Source organism: Chrysemys picta, chromosome 1, assembly GCF_011386835.1.
Source record: "Chrysemys picta bellii isolate R12L10 chromosome 1, ASM1138683v2, whole genome shotgun sequence".
NCBI lineage: Eukaryota > Metazoa > Chordata > Testudines > Emydidae > Chrysemys > Chrysemys picta.
In genome coordinates, this window is record NC_088791.1 from 2,740,498 (window position 1) to 2,755,776 (window position 15,279).

The window sequence follows — 15,279 nt, forward strand, 5'->3', positions numbered from 1 at the left end:
TCCCTGGCCTGCCCCCCATGCAAGAGCCAGGCACTGGGCTCCTCCAGAGCTGGCCTGCGGCGTTGGGGTCCCGGGTAAGGCGTCCGTGGTTTGTCCCGCTGCGGAGTCTTGTGCTGGCCTCCCGGAGTTCGTCGCAGCCCAGCTGTCGTCAGCCCTGAAGGAAAGCCGAGGCAGCGGTTCTGCGGAGCTGCCAAACCGCTCCCCGGCGCTGGAGCTGCGGCTCGGTTCCGTGGGCACGTCCTGCGCTTCGCTCCGGCGCCTCCTGGCACTGTCCCCTGGGCTCAGCTCTAGCTGGCTGGGTTAGCCCGTCTCAGCGCCGCTCTCCTGGCAACTCTCCTTGTCTCCCGCAGGGCGCACGGTGGCCGTGGACTGGGCGGTGGCCAAGGATAAGTACCGAGCCACGCAGGCAGGACCTCCTTCCGGTGAGTGAGCTGCGGCCGTCCGGGCGTTGGCAGCACAGCTACCCGCACTGGGATGGGCCGCTCTCTGGGCGGCTGCTTTTCACAGGCATGTGGAACTCCCTGCTGCATGACGTGGCTGTGGGGTGCTGGCTGATTGGTTGCTGTCATGGACTCTCAGCCCTGGGCTCTCATCTCCATACGGTCTCTGGGAGGAACCCCCCCTCAGTGTGATGGCCTTCCATGAAGGTTACACTCTCTCCGGGGTTAGGTTCTTTGGGACCGTACCTCTGAACCTTCAGCACGCCTGTCTCTCACCGTGGGCCCCCTCTGGGAGTCCAATTGCGCGGGACCCCCGGGGCCGCCACACCCAGAGGGAGCAATGCCCCCGCCCCGGTCTCTAGTGACTCTCAGCCAGCGTAAAACTGAAGGGTTTGTTGCGTGTCTGAACGCAGCACAGGCAGGTCTCAGGGCCCTTGGGCCTAGCAACCCTCAGCCCAGCACATCGTCCAGCAGCGACCTCCTTCCTCCAGACCACCCTCTAGCACCTTCCTGCAAGCCCCACCTCTGTCCTTTGCCTTCAGTCCCAGGCAAACAGGTCACCTGGATCCTATCTCTTCCATCCTTTGTGCCCTCACTGGCTGGAATCAGCTGGTTAGGTCCCAGGGTCCTCTCTCCTCAGCCCACTATCCTACTGGCCAGCTTCCAAGCTGGGCTGGTCCTCTCAGTCACCAGTTGCTAGGGTATCCAATCTCCAGGCCATTGTCCGGGGTCCAGCCTCCCTCTCCCACCCCCTCGTTACACACACAGCACACAGGGAAACCGAGACCCACACACTGTTCATGCAAAACACTAAGAAAATCCCCCGCTTTGTCACTGTTTACCTCCTTGTGTCGGGCAGGGGAGCCGGGTGGACGTGGGCATGCGTCTGGGTGCTGTTCGGGGTACACGGGCTGAGTGCCCAGTGGTAACAGGGCCGCAAGGTGCGGTGCACCTGCTCACCTCCAAAACACCTCTGAGAGTCCTGAGCCCAAAGTTGGGGCACTGAGCTGTCCTGCCTGGCTGACCCCACTGCCTTGGGCCTCCCCTACCCCATCTCTCCACCAGTCCCACACCACGTGTGAGCCGAATGGCGCTGGCCTGGTGTTCCGGGACAGGACCTGGGGCTCGCGGGCTGTTCTGGGCTGCGGTTCAGGAAGAGGGTGGCCCAGGGGCTAGAGCACTGGCCTCGGGCTCAGGGGAGCTGGGGTCTATTCCCAGCTCTGCCACAGCCGCTGTGTGACCCTGCCTCAGTTTCCCATCAGTAACACAGGGCCGTTGCCCTTCCCTGCCATGGGTGTGTTATGCCCCGAGTGCGTGTGAGGCTGGGTGATGCGGGGAAGGAACCATCTCGTTCCTGGCTGGATTTCGCTCCCCTGCCACGCGTGGCTGTTCCTCTGCGTTGTTAGCTGCCGCGGCTCTGACTCCCTGAGGGAAATGAGGCTAACCAAACCCGAGCTCTGGGGGTGGGGGGGCTGCCCCTCCCGCGTGGCGCTGGCTCATCTCCCTTGGCGATTCTCACCCCAGGGGGCAGGGAGGAGAAACCCAGCCAAGCCCAACAGCAGGACTCGGGCTCCGAGAACGCCAGCGAGGAGGAGGATGAAGAGGAAGATGAAGCGCTGGGATCGGATGAGCCGTCCAGCTCGCGGGTGCCGGGACGGTGAGTGAGTGACAGGCCTGTTCCTGGGCTGCAGAGGGTGCGGCTGGCTGGATCTTGGGGTGTCTCCATGGGGAGCCTCATCAGCGCTGACACCACACCTGGATGTGGCCCATCGACGACCTGTGTGACCAGGGCGTGGCCCCTGGGCAGCGGGTCACGGCGCAGCACAGCTCCGTGAGCCAGGACTGCTTTATGGCACTATAGGCATGTCCCCGTTGGCAGCTCCTGGAAGGCTGCACCCTTGGCCCCAGACCCCATTGTTTGCAGAGCCCCTGGTCGACCCCCATGCTCCTTCTAACTCCTTCCTCCAAGATGGTTTCCACTCGTCACGTCTCCCCTTAAACTCTTTGACGGAGGCACTTGGAGTCTGTGGTGCTGGTTGTGTCCCACTGCGATGGCCGGGCTGCCGGGGCCTGGCTCTGCTCTCAGTGCCGGGCGTGTGTCCCATGGCGATGGCCGGGCTGGTGGGGCCTGGCTCTGCCCACGGTGCTGGGCGTGGTTCCCACAGTGATGGCCAGGCTGGCAGGGCCTGGCTGTGCCCATGGTGCCATGCGTGGTTCCCATGGTGATGGCAGGGCCTGGCTGTGCCCATGGTGCTGGGCGTGGTTCCCATGGCGATGGCAGGGCCTGGCTGTGCCCGTGGTGCTGGGCGTGGTTCCCATGGCGATGGCAGGGCCTGGTAGTGCCTGTGGTGCCGGGCATGTGTCCCACGGGGCTGGCAGGGCCTGGCTGTGCCCGTGGTGCTGGGCGTGGTTCCCACGGCGATGGCCGGGCTGGCTGTGCCCATGGTGCCGGGCGTGGTTCCCACGGCGACGGCCGGGCTGGCTAACAGGGCCTGGCTCCCCCTGCGGTGCTGCTCTGTCCCCTCTATTTTTGTCCCTCGCCCCCATTCTTTTCTCGGGGGTTTGCCACCTCGAACTGCGGAGGATCCTGGATGCTGCCCGAGCAGCAGCTGGGCCTCTGGGACCCCAGGCAGCGGGTGCCGCCCTCCCAGCTCTGCTCCTTTCCCGCGGGGCCGGCGGCTCTCCTGGCTTCTCAGCCCCTGGCTCTCGCCCGTGCAGGCTCGGGAAGGGCACCGCGGCTGCCCACGCAGACAGCAGCGAGGAGGAGGAGGCCGGCGAGGCTGTAGACGAGGCAGAGGACGGGAGCGAGGTGGAGAGGGAAGAGCCCGAGGGCTCGGACGAGAGCGCCGCAGGCTCAGAGGAGGACGATGAAGGTTTGTTCTGTTACCACGTTGGGGAGCTTTGTCCTCACCAGCAGCCGGGCTGGTTCCAAGCAAAGGAGTTGGGATCTCCTGGGGGCTGCCCCCCCGCTGGGAGTGGGCTGCACGCCATCCCGGGCCCTGCGTGCATGTCCCATGGCTGGACGCCAGGAATCGCCCCAGTTGGCAAGGAGCCCTGACCCTCTGTGCAGTGAGTTGCAGCAGTGGCGGGAACACGCACATGGGAGCAATGGGACGTGGGGTCCCAGCCAGCTCGGACCGAGGGGTAGTCACGTGGGTCACGGAGCAGCTGCTGCTTGGCCAGCGTTGAACTGGGCACCTGGAGGGTGACCCTGGGCAGGCAGGGCTCTGGACTGGTCCTCCATGAGCTGTCCTGGGGATACCCAGGGCTGGGAGGTGCCTCAATTCCCCCTGGCCTTAGTATGCGGGAGCCTCGAGTGTGCCAGCCTCGGGTCAGCTCCCCGCTAGGCCTCACTGTCCCTCTGTGGCTTAGCGATAGCCCCAGCTCCCTCCAGTGCCCAGCCCCTGGTCTGACCACTCGCAGCGTTCCCAGATCTGCTGCTCCCCAGGGACCAGGACAGCCCACACCTGCCCGCGTCACCGCAGGTCCGCGTTTGGCGTCCCACGCAGCGCTTCGCTAGGATGATAGCAACAACAGCCCAGAGGAGAGGGGCAAGCAGCAGCAGGCGGGAATATTGGGAACCAGCGGTCACGTGTCCGATCAAACCATTCCGCCCGTTCTAGAGCCCGGACACTTGGGTGTCACACGGAGCACAACTCCTCCCAAAGTCCATCCAGCGCGTTTCTCGACACAGGCCTCGTGTGCCGCCCTTTGGGGACTTACTGTGCCTGTATCTGGCCATGGGGTCCCTGTAAAACTCTGTGTGTCCCCTGTGCCCTCTGCTGGGGTGTCACGGAGTGTGGGGAGTCAGGGCCCTGCACCCCCCACTTCCTGCGATTCACCGTGATGCTCCGAAGGTTTATTAGACGACAGGAACCCAGTCCCAAGCAGGGCTTGTAGGTACAGCCAGGACCCCTCGGCCAGGTCCCTCTGGGGGCAAGGAGCTTAGACCCCAGACTTGGGGTTCCCTGCCTCTTCCCAGACAGCCCAAAACTGAAACCAAAACCCCTCCCGCAGGCTCTCTCCCTCTCCTTCTATCCCCCCTTCCCTTTGTCCAGTTTCCCGGGCAAAGGTGTCACCTCGCCCCACCCCCCTCCTGGCTCAGGTTACAGGCTCAGGTTCCATCCCTCACCTAAAGTCACGCCCCCCCTCCCATCCTCCATGCAGACAGTCCAGTAAAACTAACCAACATTCCCTGGGCAATCCACCCCGCTCCCTACTGCGTCACATCGGGGCATCCAAGGGTCCCTGGGTCACAGACTGGAGCTCTGGGTTCTGTTCCTGGTTCTGCTGTTGGCTCCCTGGGTGACCCAGGGGGTAGTGCACGGGGCACTTTGCCCTTGCCTTGGTTAATATCTCCTTCCTCTTTAACACCCCCCCCCCCGACAGCTGTGCCCAGGGCACCCGCCTAGCCCAGAGGGGTGAAAGGGCTGTGCCAGACATGTCCAGTGGTTCCTCCCCCCAGCCTGCTGCGTTAGTGAGAGGGACCCTCCCGCACTGTCACACCCCAGCGACTGGCGGGGGAGCGGAGAGCCCAGTCTGGGGCCCAGTTGCCGAGCTCACCGGGGTGATCATGTGCCCGGGGCGGTGACTGCGTGGCTGGTGGGTTTGCCATGGGAGAGGCAGGTGCCCTGGGTGCCCCCCGCCCTGCGCCCAGGACTCTGTCTGGCTTTGTTCTAGACGCCGATGTGGCCAGGAAGAGGAAGAAGGGCCCGAAGCGACCGTCCGACGTCGCCGAGGGCAGGACTGTCTTTATCAGGTGAGTTCGTGACCTGGCACGAGACCGCCTGGTGCGACGTGAGCTCCTCTGACGGCCGGAGCTCTGGGTGGGGGCACACAGGCCTCTGAGAGGCAGGGAAAGCTGCCTGCTGCTGGGAAGTGTGGGGAGATGGGGGGCACTGCCTAGCCTTGGGGGCGTGCTCTTTCCTGGGGAATTGCGGGGTGCCTGGCCCAGAGATCGTGGGGGGGTGACCCTGCCACAGTTCCCCCTGCTCCTGGGCTGGCACCATGAGTCCCACCACCCTCCCCGGAACACTCTGCTTTCCCCCCGGCTGGCTGACGGGACTCGCCCCGCAGTCCTGCTCCTTAGTGCGTAGACAGCACCCCCGCTCTGCTCCCTGCCTAGGGGAGACTTCCCAGCACGCCGGGCAGTGGGCAGGACGGAGCCGGGGTTTCCTCGCTCCCATGGCGGAAGCGTGGAGTGAGACGTGCTCCGCCCATCGGACTTGGGCTCTGCCGGGGCTGGGTGCGCTAACCCTGCCTCCCTCCCTGCGCTCCCTCTGTGCCCCAGGACCCTCCCCTCCCCCTGCCACGGATCCTCCTCTTGGCCCACTGCACCTCTCTGAGCTGGGGGACCCCTCCAACACATCCCCTGTGCTGCGGGACCCTCCCCTACGCCCGCTGTACCCCCTCTGCACCGCAGGACCCTCCCCTTCCCCTACTGCAGGACCCTCTTCTCGACCCACTGCGCCTCTCTGAGCTGGGGAACCCCTTCAACACATCCCCTGTGCTGTGGGACCCTCCCTTCCGCCCGCTGTACCCACCCGTGCCACGGGACCCTTCCTTCCCCCCACCCTGTGCCCTGTTGTTGGGAGCAGTCACTTGCTGCCACCATCTCCTCTGAGGCTGCTGGGGGCCACGTGGGTGGCCGGGTCAGTGGCGGGCAGTGGGTCCTGCTGGGGGAGCCGCAGGCAGCGGCAGGGCCTCACGGTGTGGCGCACCCGGCAGGAACCTGGCCTTCGACACGGAGGAGGAGGAGCTGGGCGAGATGCTGGAGCGCTTTGGGGACCTCAAGTATGTCCGCATCGTCCTGCACCCGGACACGGAGCACTCCAGAGGTAACACCTGCCTCGGGCCAGGGAGACCCCGCCAGGGCCCGGCCCTCGGCCTCCCCAATCCCGCCGCAATGCTGAGTAGCCTGGAGTCAGCCCCAGGAAACAGCCACACACACCACCACCACCACCGTTGCTGCCAGTGTCCCTGCCCGGGCTGCTGCTCGGCGTCATCCAGGCCTCAGGCCTCTACTCCAGCCAAGTCCCTGGCAGGGAGACGGCGAGAGGGACTGGGGAGGGTGTATTAGGAGGCAGGGACTGTGCAGTGCCAGGGAGTGGGGCAGGGGAGGTCCGAGTACTGGGGAGCAGGGGGGGTGCGCAGTGCCGGGGGGTGTGCAGTGCCAGGGAGGATGGGGAGGGGAGGTCTGAGTGCCGGGGAGAGGGGGGGGCGTGCAGTGCCAGGGGGTGCGGCAGGAGAGTGCGCAGTGCCGGGGAGCAGGGCGATGGGCAGTGCTGGGGGGTGGGGCTGGAGGGTGCGCAGTGCCGGGGAGCAGGGGGGCACGCAGTGCCGGGGAGCAGGGGGGCACGCAGTGCCGGGGGGTGGGACTGGGGGGGTGCGCAGTGCCGGGGAGTGGGGCAGGGCGGTGCGCAGTGCTGGGGAGCTGGGGGTTGCGCAGTGTTGGGGGGAGGGGGAGCGGGGCGCGCAGTGCCAAGGGGTGGGGCAGGAGAGTGTGCAGTGCTGGGGAGCAGGGCGATGGGCAGTGCTGGGGGGTGGGGCTGGAGGGCGCGCAGTGCCGGGGAGCAGGGGGGCACGCAGTGCCGGGGAGCAGGGCGGTGTGCAGTGCCGGGGGGTGGGACTGGGGGGGTGTGCAGTGCCGGGGAGTGGGGCAGGGCGGTGCGCAGTGCTGGGGAGCTGGGGGGTGCGCAGTGTTGGGGGGAGGGGGAGCGGGGCGCGCAGTGTTGGGGGGAGGGGGAGCGGGGCGTGCAGAGCAGGGGGCGCGCAGTGCCGGGGGGTGGGGCTGGAGGGTGTGCAGTGCTGGGGAGCAGGGGGCATGCAGTGCCGGGGAGCAGGGGGGTGCGCAGTGCCAAGGGGTGGGGCTGGAGGGTGTGCAGTGCCGGGGAGCAGGGCGGTGCGCAGTGCCGGGGGGTGGGGGTGGAGGGTGCGCAGTGCTGGGGAGCAGGGGGGGCGCGCAGTGCCAGGGGGTGGGGCTGGGGGTGCTCAGTGCTGGGGGAGGGGGAGGGGGGGTGCGCAGTGCCAGGGGGTGGGGCTGGGGGTGCTCAGTGCCGGGGGGAGGGGTAGGGGGGTGCGCAGTGCCGGGGGGTGGGGCTGGAGGGTGCGCAGTGCTGGGGAGCAGGGGGGCGCGCAGTGCCAGGGGGTGGGGCTGGAGGGTGTGCAGTGCTGGGGAGCAGGGGGGTGCGCAGTGTCGGGGGGTGGGGCTGGAGGGTGTGCAGTGCTGGGGAGCAGGGGGGCGCGCAGTGCCAGGGGGTGGGGCTGGGGGTGCTCAGTGCCGGGGGGAGGGGGAGGAGGTGTGCGCAGTGCCAGGGGGTGGGGCTGGGGGGGTGCGCAGTCCCTGGGGTGGGACCCGTAGCTCGTTCCGTGGAGGCCCTGGTGGGACAGGCCGTGCCTGGCACTGTGTCCCGGCACTGGTTCGCGCCCAGCCGGGATCTCACCCCTGCATCTCTTTCCAGGCTGCGCCTTCGCCCAGTTCACCACCCAGGAAGCCGCCCAGAAGTCCCTTGAGGCTGCCCAGGATGACAGTGAGGTGAGTGGGGCGCAGGGGAGTCACGAGACCATTGGCTCTCTGGTGGGCCCACGTCTGACATGGCTGAGGTGGGGGGGAGAGCCCTGCCCCCCGGTATCATCCGTAGGGGCGCATGTGGCTCTGAACGCCCCTCGGTGCATTCTCCGTGGGGGTGGGAGGAGGACAGGCTTCTCCCCTGCTCCCTGGCTGCCCCCCGCTGCCGCGTCCCCAGCGTCTCATTCGCTGTCTGGCTCCCTCACAGGGCGGGGGGCTGCGGCTGGGCGGGCGCCGGCTGCACCTGGACCTGGCCGTGAGCCGCGACGAGGCCCAGAAGCTGCGAGCCCAGAAGGTGAAGAAGCCGACGGGCACCCGCAACCTGTACCTGGCTCGGGAAGGCTGTGAGTTACCTGGTTCTGGGGCAACGTGCACTGCTGCCCGCTGGAGATGGCCAGACAGGTCCCTTCTCCCCGCAGCTCCCCCTCTGCTGCCCGCCTCCCTGGGAATCCCTCTGTGTGCCTCCTAGTGCCAGGGCCCCGGGACCCCTCCCCATTCCTACCCCTCTGCTGAGTCTCCCTGATCCCAGTTGTGAACACAACCAGGACCTGGCAGGGGACACGTGCCCCTGTACTCCACCCCCCAGCGCCCTGGCTAGCCAGGGCCGGTTCGTGCAGTACTGGAGTGACTCCCGGCCGGGAGAGCCGGGCTCAGGGCAGACTGTCAGAACCCAGGCCCGGCGCCCCAGCCTGTCAGCGTGTTCTGTGATTAGATTTTGTCCCCCAAGAACAAGCACAAAGCAGTCTGAGCACGGGGTCCCAGACAGTCCCCCATGGCCCTGCCGGTCTGGTCCCCCCAGGGGAGCAGGTCTAGGTTGCCACGGAGTGTGGGGGAGTCAGGGCCCTGCACCCCCACTTCCTGCGATTCACCGTGACTCTCAGCCAGCCAGTAAAACAGAAGGTTTATTAGACGACAGGAACACAGTCCAAGACAGGTCTTGTAGGTACAAACAGGACTCCTCAGCCAGGTCCCTCTGGGGGCAAGGAGCTTAGACCCCAGACTTGGGGTTCCCTGCCTCTTCCCAGCCAGCCCAAACTGAGAAAACCCCTCCAGCCGACTCACTCCCCTCCCCCCAGCTCCTCCTCTCTTTGTCCAGTTTCCTGGGCCAGGTGTCACTTGGCCCCACCCGTCTCCTGGCTCAGGTTACAGGCTCAGGTACCGTCCCTCAAATAAAGTCATCCCCCCGCTCTCCCATCCCCCATGCAGACAGTCCAGTAAAACTAACCGACATTCCCCGGTCAGTCCGCCCCGCTCCCGACTGTGTCACACTTCCACCAACCATCACAGCAATATTCCGCTTCCTCCCGGGCCCAAAGGGCCAGTCACTTCCCTGGGCGGTTGTAGGCAGGTCCCACGCCTGTAGCCAGGCCTGTAACACGCTGACTGACGGTAGGGAAAGGGACAGACAAGGTTGAAAACAGGGAACATACAATCACCAGTGAGTTCCCCTCTCCGATTTCCAAAGGCGCTAAGCAGCTCCCTGTGTCCTCGAGGGCTGACCCACGCCAAGCAGAGCGGGCGTCTCTTAGGGGAGGAATCTTTGCCCCTCAGAGGCCAGAGAGCAGCAAAGATTCAGTTTCTCCTTGTTGCCACCCAGCTCCTAGCTGGCGGGAGTCAGCGTCCCAGCCTCCGCTGCCTCTCTCCGGTGGGCCCCGTCAGCACACGTAACTCCTCGCTGTGGGGCACTGAGCGTGGGGCCCGGGCGGCTCTAATGCCTCTCCCTGTCCTCGCAGTGATCCGGGCCGGCACCCAGGCCGCCGAGGGCGTGAGCACGACTGACATGGCCAAGAGAGTGCGGGTGAGTGGGCGGGGGCGTCCTTGCCAGTGGGCTCCGGGACCTACGCTGGGCAGGCTGCCTGCTCCCAGGGAGATACAGCAGGCCCAGGCTTTGCTTGGCAAGAGCCACCTGGTGGCAGGAGGGCACAGGGCCCCCACGGGGTGCACGGGGCTGGCGGCGGGAGGGCATGGGGCCCCCACAGGGTGCACGGGGCTGGCGGCAGGAGAGCATGGGGCCCATGCATGGGGCTGGGGTGCATGGGGCTGGCGGCGGGAGGGCACAGGGCCCCCACGGGGTGCATGGGGCTGGCGGCGGGAGGGCACAGGGCCCCCACGGGGTGCATGGGGCTGGCGGCGGGAGGGCACAGGGCCCCCACAGGGTGCATGGGGCTGGCGGCGGGAGGGCACGGGGCCCCCATGGGGTGCATGGGGCTGGCGGCGGGAGGGCACGGGGCCCCCACGGGGTGCACGGGAGGGCGCTGGGCCAGCGGGGTCTGTGGGGGCGGCAGACCTGGCTGGGCCAGGGCACATTGCGGCTCTGGCCCGGCCCGTGCCGTCCCCTCCTGTCCCTGGAGCTGTCCTGGGTGGCACTCGGCCGTGGCTGGAGGGAACCCAGCTCTCCCTTGCCCGGCCCATTGTGGCCACCCTGGGCCCTCTGTGCCCTGGCTGCCGCGCCTGGCAGGGGAGGGCAGGGCTCTGCGGCAGGGGATGCTGGGCTGGGCCCAGCCCGTAACCCCCTCCCGGCACCTGCCCCCTCCCAGTTTGAGGAGCTGAAACGTCAGAAGCTGAAGGACCAGAACATCTTCGTGTCCCGCACGCGGCTCTGCATCCACAACCTGCCCAAGGCCCTGGATGACAAACAGCTCCGGCAGCTCCTGCTGCGCGCCGCTGGCGGGGGCCCAGGCCTGCGCATCAAGGAGGTGAGTCCCCGCTGGGGGGCGCCGGGTGGACTGGTGAGCTGGGGAATTGGGATCTGATTTGGGAGGCTATGGGGGCGTGTATTGGGGGGCTGAGCAATTGGGGGGCTCCCTTATCGCCCAGCCCCTGCCAGGTGGGTCCCTGGTGACACCAGGTGTTCGCTGGGGGAACTGCAGTTAGCTGCTAGCTCAGCCATCGGCCGTCCGCACTAGGCGGGGCCTGGTGGGGTTACGCCGAGGGAGCGATTGGTTCGGGGGCCGCGCGTGCCGGTCTGAGCCGCCTGGCATGTGCGTCGCGGTGCCCGCGCGCAGAGCCCTGTGTGCATCCACTGGCAATGCTGATACTGGCGGGCGCACCTGAGCAGTGGGGTGCAGAGGGGTGACCAGGCCAGGTGCGCACCGCTGCAGCCCGGAGGGGCGCTGGGGGGGGTGCGGAGCTGTCGCCGTGGCCCGTCGAGAGCGGGTCGGTGGCCGTGGAGGTGGCGACAAGGGAAATGGGCACGTGGCAGTTGGAGCCCGAAGACAGGAAGTGACACCGGGGCACGTCTCCCATGTGGCCGAGCTTCGCAGGAGCCCCCGGGGGCCTCACGTGGCAGGGCTGCGGCTGGGCCGAGCGTTCCGCGCAGTGACATGCTCCGAACTCCGGCCTCCTGCTCGGCCGAGGGGTTCCTGGGGTCCCGGGGGGCCTGCTGGAGTGGGGCTGCTCTAGGGGTCCCAGTGCGAGGGGTTCTCCACACCCAGTCAGCCCCCCATGGGTGGCCAGGTCAGCCCAGAGCTCCAAAGGGGAGCTGGCGGGCCCATTAGCGGGGGTCTGTGGGATGGGCCGCGAGCCGCGGGGGCTCCCAGCAGGTCCCGGATGCGGCTCTCCTGTCTCTGCAGTGCCGGGTGATGCGGAACCTGACGGCGCCGGCGGGGAAGGGCCGGGGCCAGTCTCTGGGCTACGCCTTCGTGGAGTTTGAGAAGCACGAACACGCGCTGGCCGCCCTGCGCAACACCAACAACAACCCGCAGTTCTTTGGGCCGCACAAGGTGGGTGCCGCGTGGGCCAGCTGCGGGGTCCTGGACTGCTCCTGGGGGCTGGAGTCCCTGCACCCGGAGAGCTGAGCGCTGGCTGTGCGGGTTGGGGGCCAGGCTCCGGGGGTGTCGCTGCCCAGAGAGCTTAGTGGGGCAGGGGTGGAATGCGCCAGTTGTGGGGCACTGAGGTGCCCACACTGGGTGCCGGGCGGGGGGGGTCCCGGCTGGAGGGGGGAACACTGGCTGTGGGGTGAGGGTGGAACACGCCGGCTGTGGGGCAGTGAGGCGCCCGTGCTGGGTGTCCGGTAGGGGGCTGGGGGGGAACGCTTGCTGTGTGGAGGTGAGGCGCCCACGCTGGGGTCCCAGCAGGAGGGGGGGAACGCTGGCTGTGGGTGGGGGGAGTGGAACGCGCTGGCTGTGAGGCGCCCGCGCTGGGGGTCCGGCAGGAGAGGGGAACGCTGGCTGTGGGGCAGTGAGGCACCCATGCTCGGTGTCTGGCAGGGGGCGGGGGGGAAACGCTGGCTGGGAGGAGGTGAGGCGCCCGCGCTGGGGGTCCGGCAGGGGGCGGGGGGGAACGCTGGCTGGGAGGAGGTGAGGCGCCCGCGCTGGGGGTCCGGCAGGGGGCGGGGGGGAACGCTGGCTGGGCGGAGGTGAGGCGCCCGCGCTGGGGGTCCGGCAGGGGGCGGGGGGAACGCTGGCTGGGCGGAGGTGAGGCGCCCGCGCTGGGGGTCCGGCAGGGGGCTCTCCCCGCTCAGTACCTGTCGCTGTGCGATGACCGGGCTGGCTCTGACCCACCCGCTCTCCCCCCAGCGCCCCATCGTGGAGTTCTCGCTGGAGGACCGCAGGAAGCTGAAGCTGAAGGAGCAGCGGGCCCAGCGCAGCCTGGTAGGTGTCACGGCTCCTCCCCCCGGCTGGGATCCCACACGCACCCTCCCCAGTCGTTGAGGACTGGGGGCACGTTCCCTGCCCCACGGGGCCCAGGCAGGTCTGTGCTGCCTGGGAAATGCAGCTGGCTGGAGGGTGCAGGGTCCGGGGAGGGCAGAGGGGGGGCTGGCGTTGCAGGTTGGGGGGAGGGGAGTGGACGGGGGGAGGGGCAGGGTTGGTGTCACGGGGTTGGGGTGGGGGGAGCAGCCGCCCGGGCAGGGCACTGGCCCATCCAGCCTGGCGTGACCAGTACCTGCTGCTCCCACCCAGGCTGGCGCCAGCAGCCAGCCATGCCGGGGGGGGGGGCGGGGGGGCGGCCTCAGGGCTCTTGGCAGCTGGGCCCAGGATCCCCGACTGACCCCCGAGCGCCGGCAGGGGACACTGACCTTCTGTTTTGTGCAGCAAAAGCTGAGGCAGAAGCAAGCGGCAGAGGGGCAAGGACCTCCCCGGGGGCCTGGGCCTGCAGAGACGCCCCAGAAGCTGCCCCTGGGCCCCAAAGGACAGCAGAACCCCAGGAAGCGGGACCCCTTGGGGCAGGGAAACGCCCCAGGTCCCCAGGGGCAGAAGGACCCGAGGGGCCCCAGGACGCAGGGTTCTAAGGGGCAGAAAGGTGCCCTGGGCCCCGAGGGGCAGGGAGACGCCGCAGGCACCATGGGGCAGCAGAACCCCAGGAAGCGGGGCCCCGAGGGGCGGGGGGCCGGCACCCCCTGGGCTGGGTTCCAGACGAAGGCGGAGGTGGAGCAGGTGGAGCTGCCGGACGGGAAGAAGCGTAGGAAGGTTCTGACGCTGCCGACTCACCGGGGGCCCAAGATCAGGTAGGAGCCGGGGCCGGGGCCCGGGGGGAGTGCGCGCGTGAGCAGGGTGTGTCCATCTCTGTCTCTCCCTGGGCTGGGAACAGCAGGCCGGGGGGGGAGGGGGGAGCCGGGGCAGGGGGGGGGGGGCCAGCGGGAAAGCGCCAGGCACAGGGCCCATCGCTCACGCTCTCGGCTCTGACCCCAGGCAGCGCGACAGGGGCAAGCCGGCCGCGCCGAAGAAGCCGAAGGCCCAGGCCAGCCAGCGGCGGCAGGAGAAGCAGCAGGTGGCGCCCAGACAGGTGAGGGGGGTTCGGGCAGGGCAGACCTGGGGCGCATGGTCCTGTCCATCTGTGGGGGGCTGGAGGAAGCGTCTGGCTGGCATTGGATTCCTGCAAACGGCTGGGCCGGGCTCCCTGCAGGACTCGGGGCAGCACCCAGAGCCCCCTCCGCGCCAGCAACAGCACATCCCGTCGCGGCGAGCGCTGAGACGCTTGTTGGCCCAGGTTGTGCCTTGGCCTCGCCGCGTCTCCCGCTGCACGTCAGCCCCCAGCCCACGCCCCCCTGCCCACCGCCCCCTTGTCCCAGCGCCCACCCTCCTCTGCCTGCCGGGCTGTTCCTTGGGCGGTGCGTGCCCCGTCCATCACCGAGGGACCCCAACCTCCTTCCTCAAAACCTCGGGAACCCCCTCCCCTCGCCCCACCTGCTCCCTCCAGCCCGCTCACCCCGTCCCCAACACTCCCGGAGACCCCTGCAGGATTCCTTCCTCCTCGCCCCGCTGACCCTTCTGGGCCTGTCCCTGGGACACCCCCCAATGCACCACTCCCCAAGGGTGGGGGCGCAGAAACTCTCCGTGCAAGGGGCTCTCATTACCCCATGGGCAGCTCCTCTGCTGGACGCAGGATTGACCCTCCCGCTGCGGCCACGGCTGGTGGCACCTGCAGCCCCCGGCGCTGGCTTCTCTGCCCCCAGTTCGGGAGACCAGCGCTGAGCCAGGCCTCGCCCTCTCTGTCCCTCGCAGGCGCCGGGGAAGCGGCGGAGGCTGGCGGGGGGCCGTGCGGAGGCCCGCTTCGACCAGCTGGTGGAGCAGTACAAGCGGAAGATCTTGGGCAGCGCCCCGAGCGCCCCCGGGGCGAAGAGGAGCAAGTGGTTTGAGAGCTGAGCGCCCCGGAGCCACCGGGGGGACTGTCACGCCGCAGAGCAGCGCCAGCCTGCGCCCCGCAAAGGGCTCCGTGTGTGCCGGGCGGTGCCCACGCCCTGCACCCTCCCTCACCCAACTCTGCCACCCCACGGCTTGGGGGGGGCCACCCTCTTCCGTTGGTTTCTCAGATTTTTATTAATTTAAATCTTCCTTTTTTTAACCTGGGAAGAACCAGGTCTTGTCTTTGCTCATCTGGGGCACTGTGGTCCGGGGAGGTGAGCTGGCCCATCCCGTTCCCCCCCCATGGCAGTGCGGGGAGGGGAGCTGACCCAGCTGACCCACTCCCCCACCCCCATGGCAGGGAGTGGGCTGCTGCACTCTAGGTAACCAGGTGTTTTTCCCGCCGTGTGCGCCGGGCGTTTCCCTGGTTCTCCAGCTGGCCCCAGCCCCAAGGAGGCGTCTGTCGCCGGGAGCAGTGACTGGGCCGGGGGCTCGCACTCAGCAGCAGGGTCCGGCAAACACCCCTGCCCACGAGGAGCCAGCAACTGCCGGCTTAACCCTCGTTCCCTGGCCAGGGACTGGCAGCACGTTCTGCCCCCACTAGGCTGCCAAGCCCCGCAGCAGGGAGAGCGAGAGTAGGCTGGGTGCGCAGGGGAGTGCCCGCAGGGGCAGGAGGGGAGAAATGGCCCCTGTGGCCTCCATCCCACTC

General features: G+C 68.4%; 1 protein-coding gene across 1 annotated transcript in view; it reads left to right on the forward strand.

Moving 5' to 3' along the window:
• RBM28 (RNA binding motif protein 28) overlaps positions 1-14,790 on the forward strand; it is a 308,732-nt gene extending 293,942 nt beyond the window's left edge. Inside the window, exons 2-15 of the mRNA XM_065580716.1 lie at positions 349-422; positions 1,965-2,097; positions 3,159-3,313; positions 5,121-5,199; positions 6,168-6,277; positions 7,901-7,974; positions 8,216-8,351; positions 9,741-9,805; positions 10,545-10,703; positions 11,580-11,729; positions 12,525-12,599; positions 13,041-13,453; positions 13,638-13,731; positions 14,451-14,790. Of these exons, the coding sequence (XP_065436788.1) occupies positions 349-422; positions 1,965-2,097; positions 3,159-3,313; positions 5,121-5,199; positions 6,168-6,277; positions 7,901-7,974; positions 8,216-8,351; positions 9,741-9,805; positions 10,545-10,703; positions 11,580-11,729; positions 12,525-12,599; positions 13,041-13,453; positions 13,638-13,731; positions 14,451-14,591 (1,858 nt within the window). The 3' untranslated portion in view covers positions 14,592-14,790. The remainder of the gene's footprint in view (positions 1-348; positions 423-1,964; positions 2,098-3,158; positions 3,314-5,120; positions 5,200-6,167; positions 6,278-7,900; positions 7,975-8,215; positions 8,352-9,740; positions 9,806-10,544; positions 10,704-11,579; positions 11,730-12,524; positions 12,600-13,040; positions 13,454-13,637; positions 13,732-14,450) is intronic.
• The last annotated feature ends 489 nt before the right edge of the window (positions 14,791-15,279 follow it).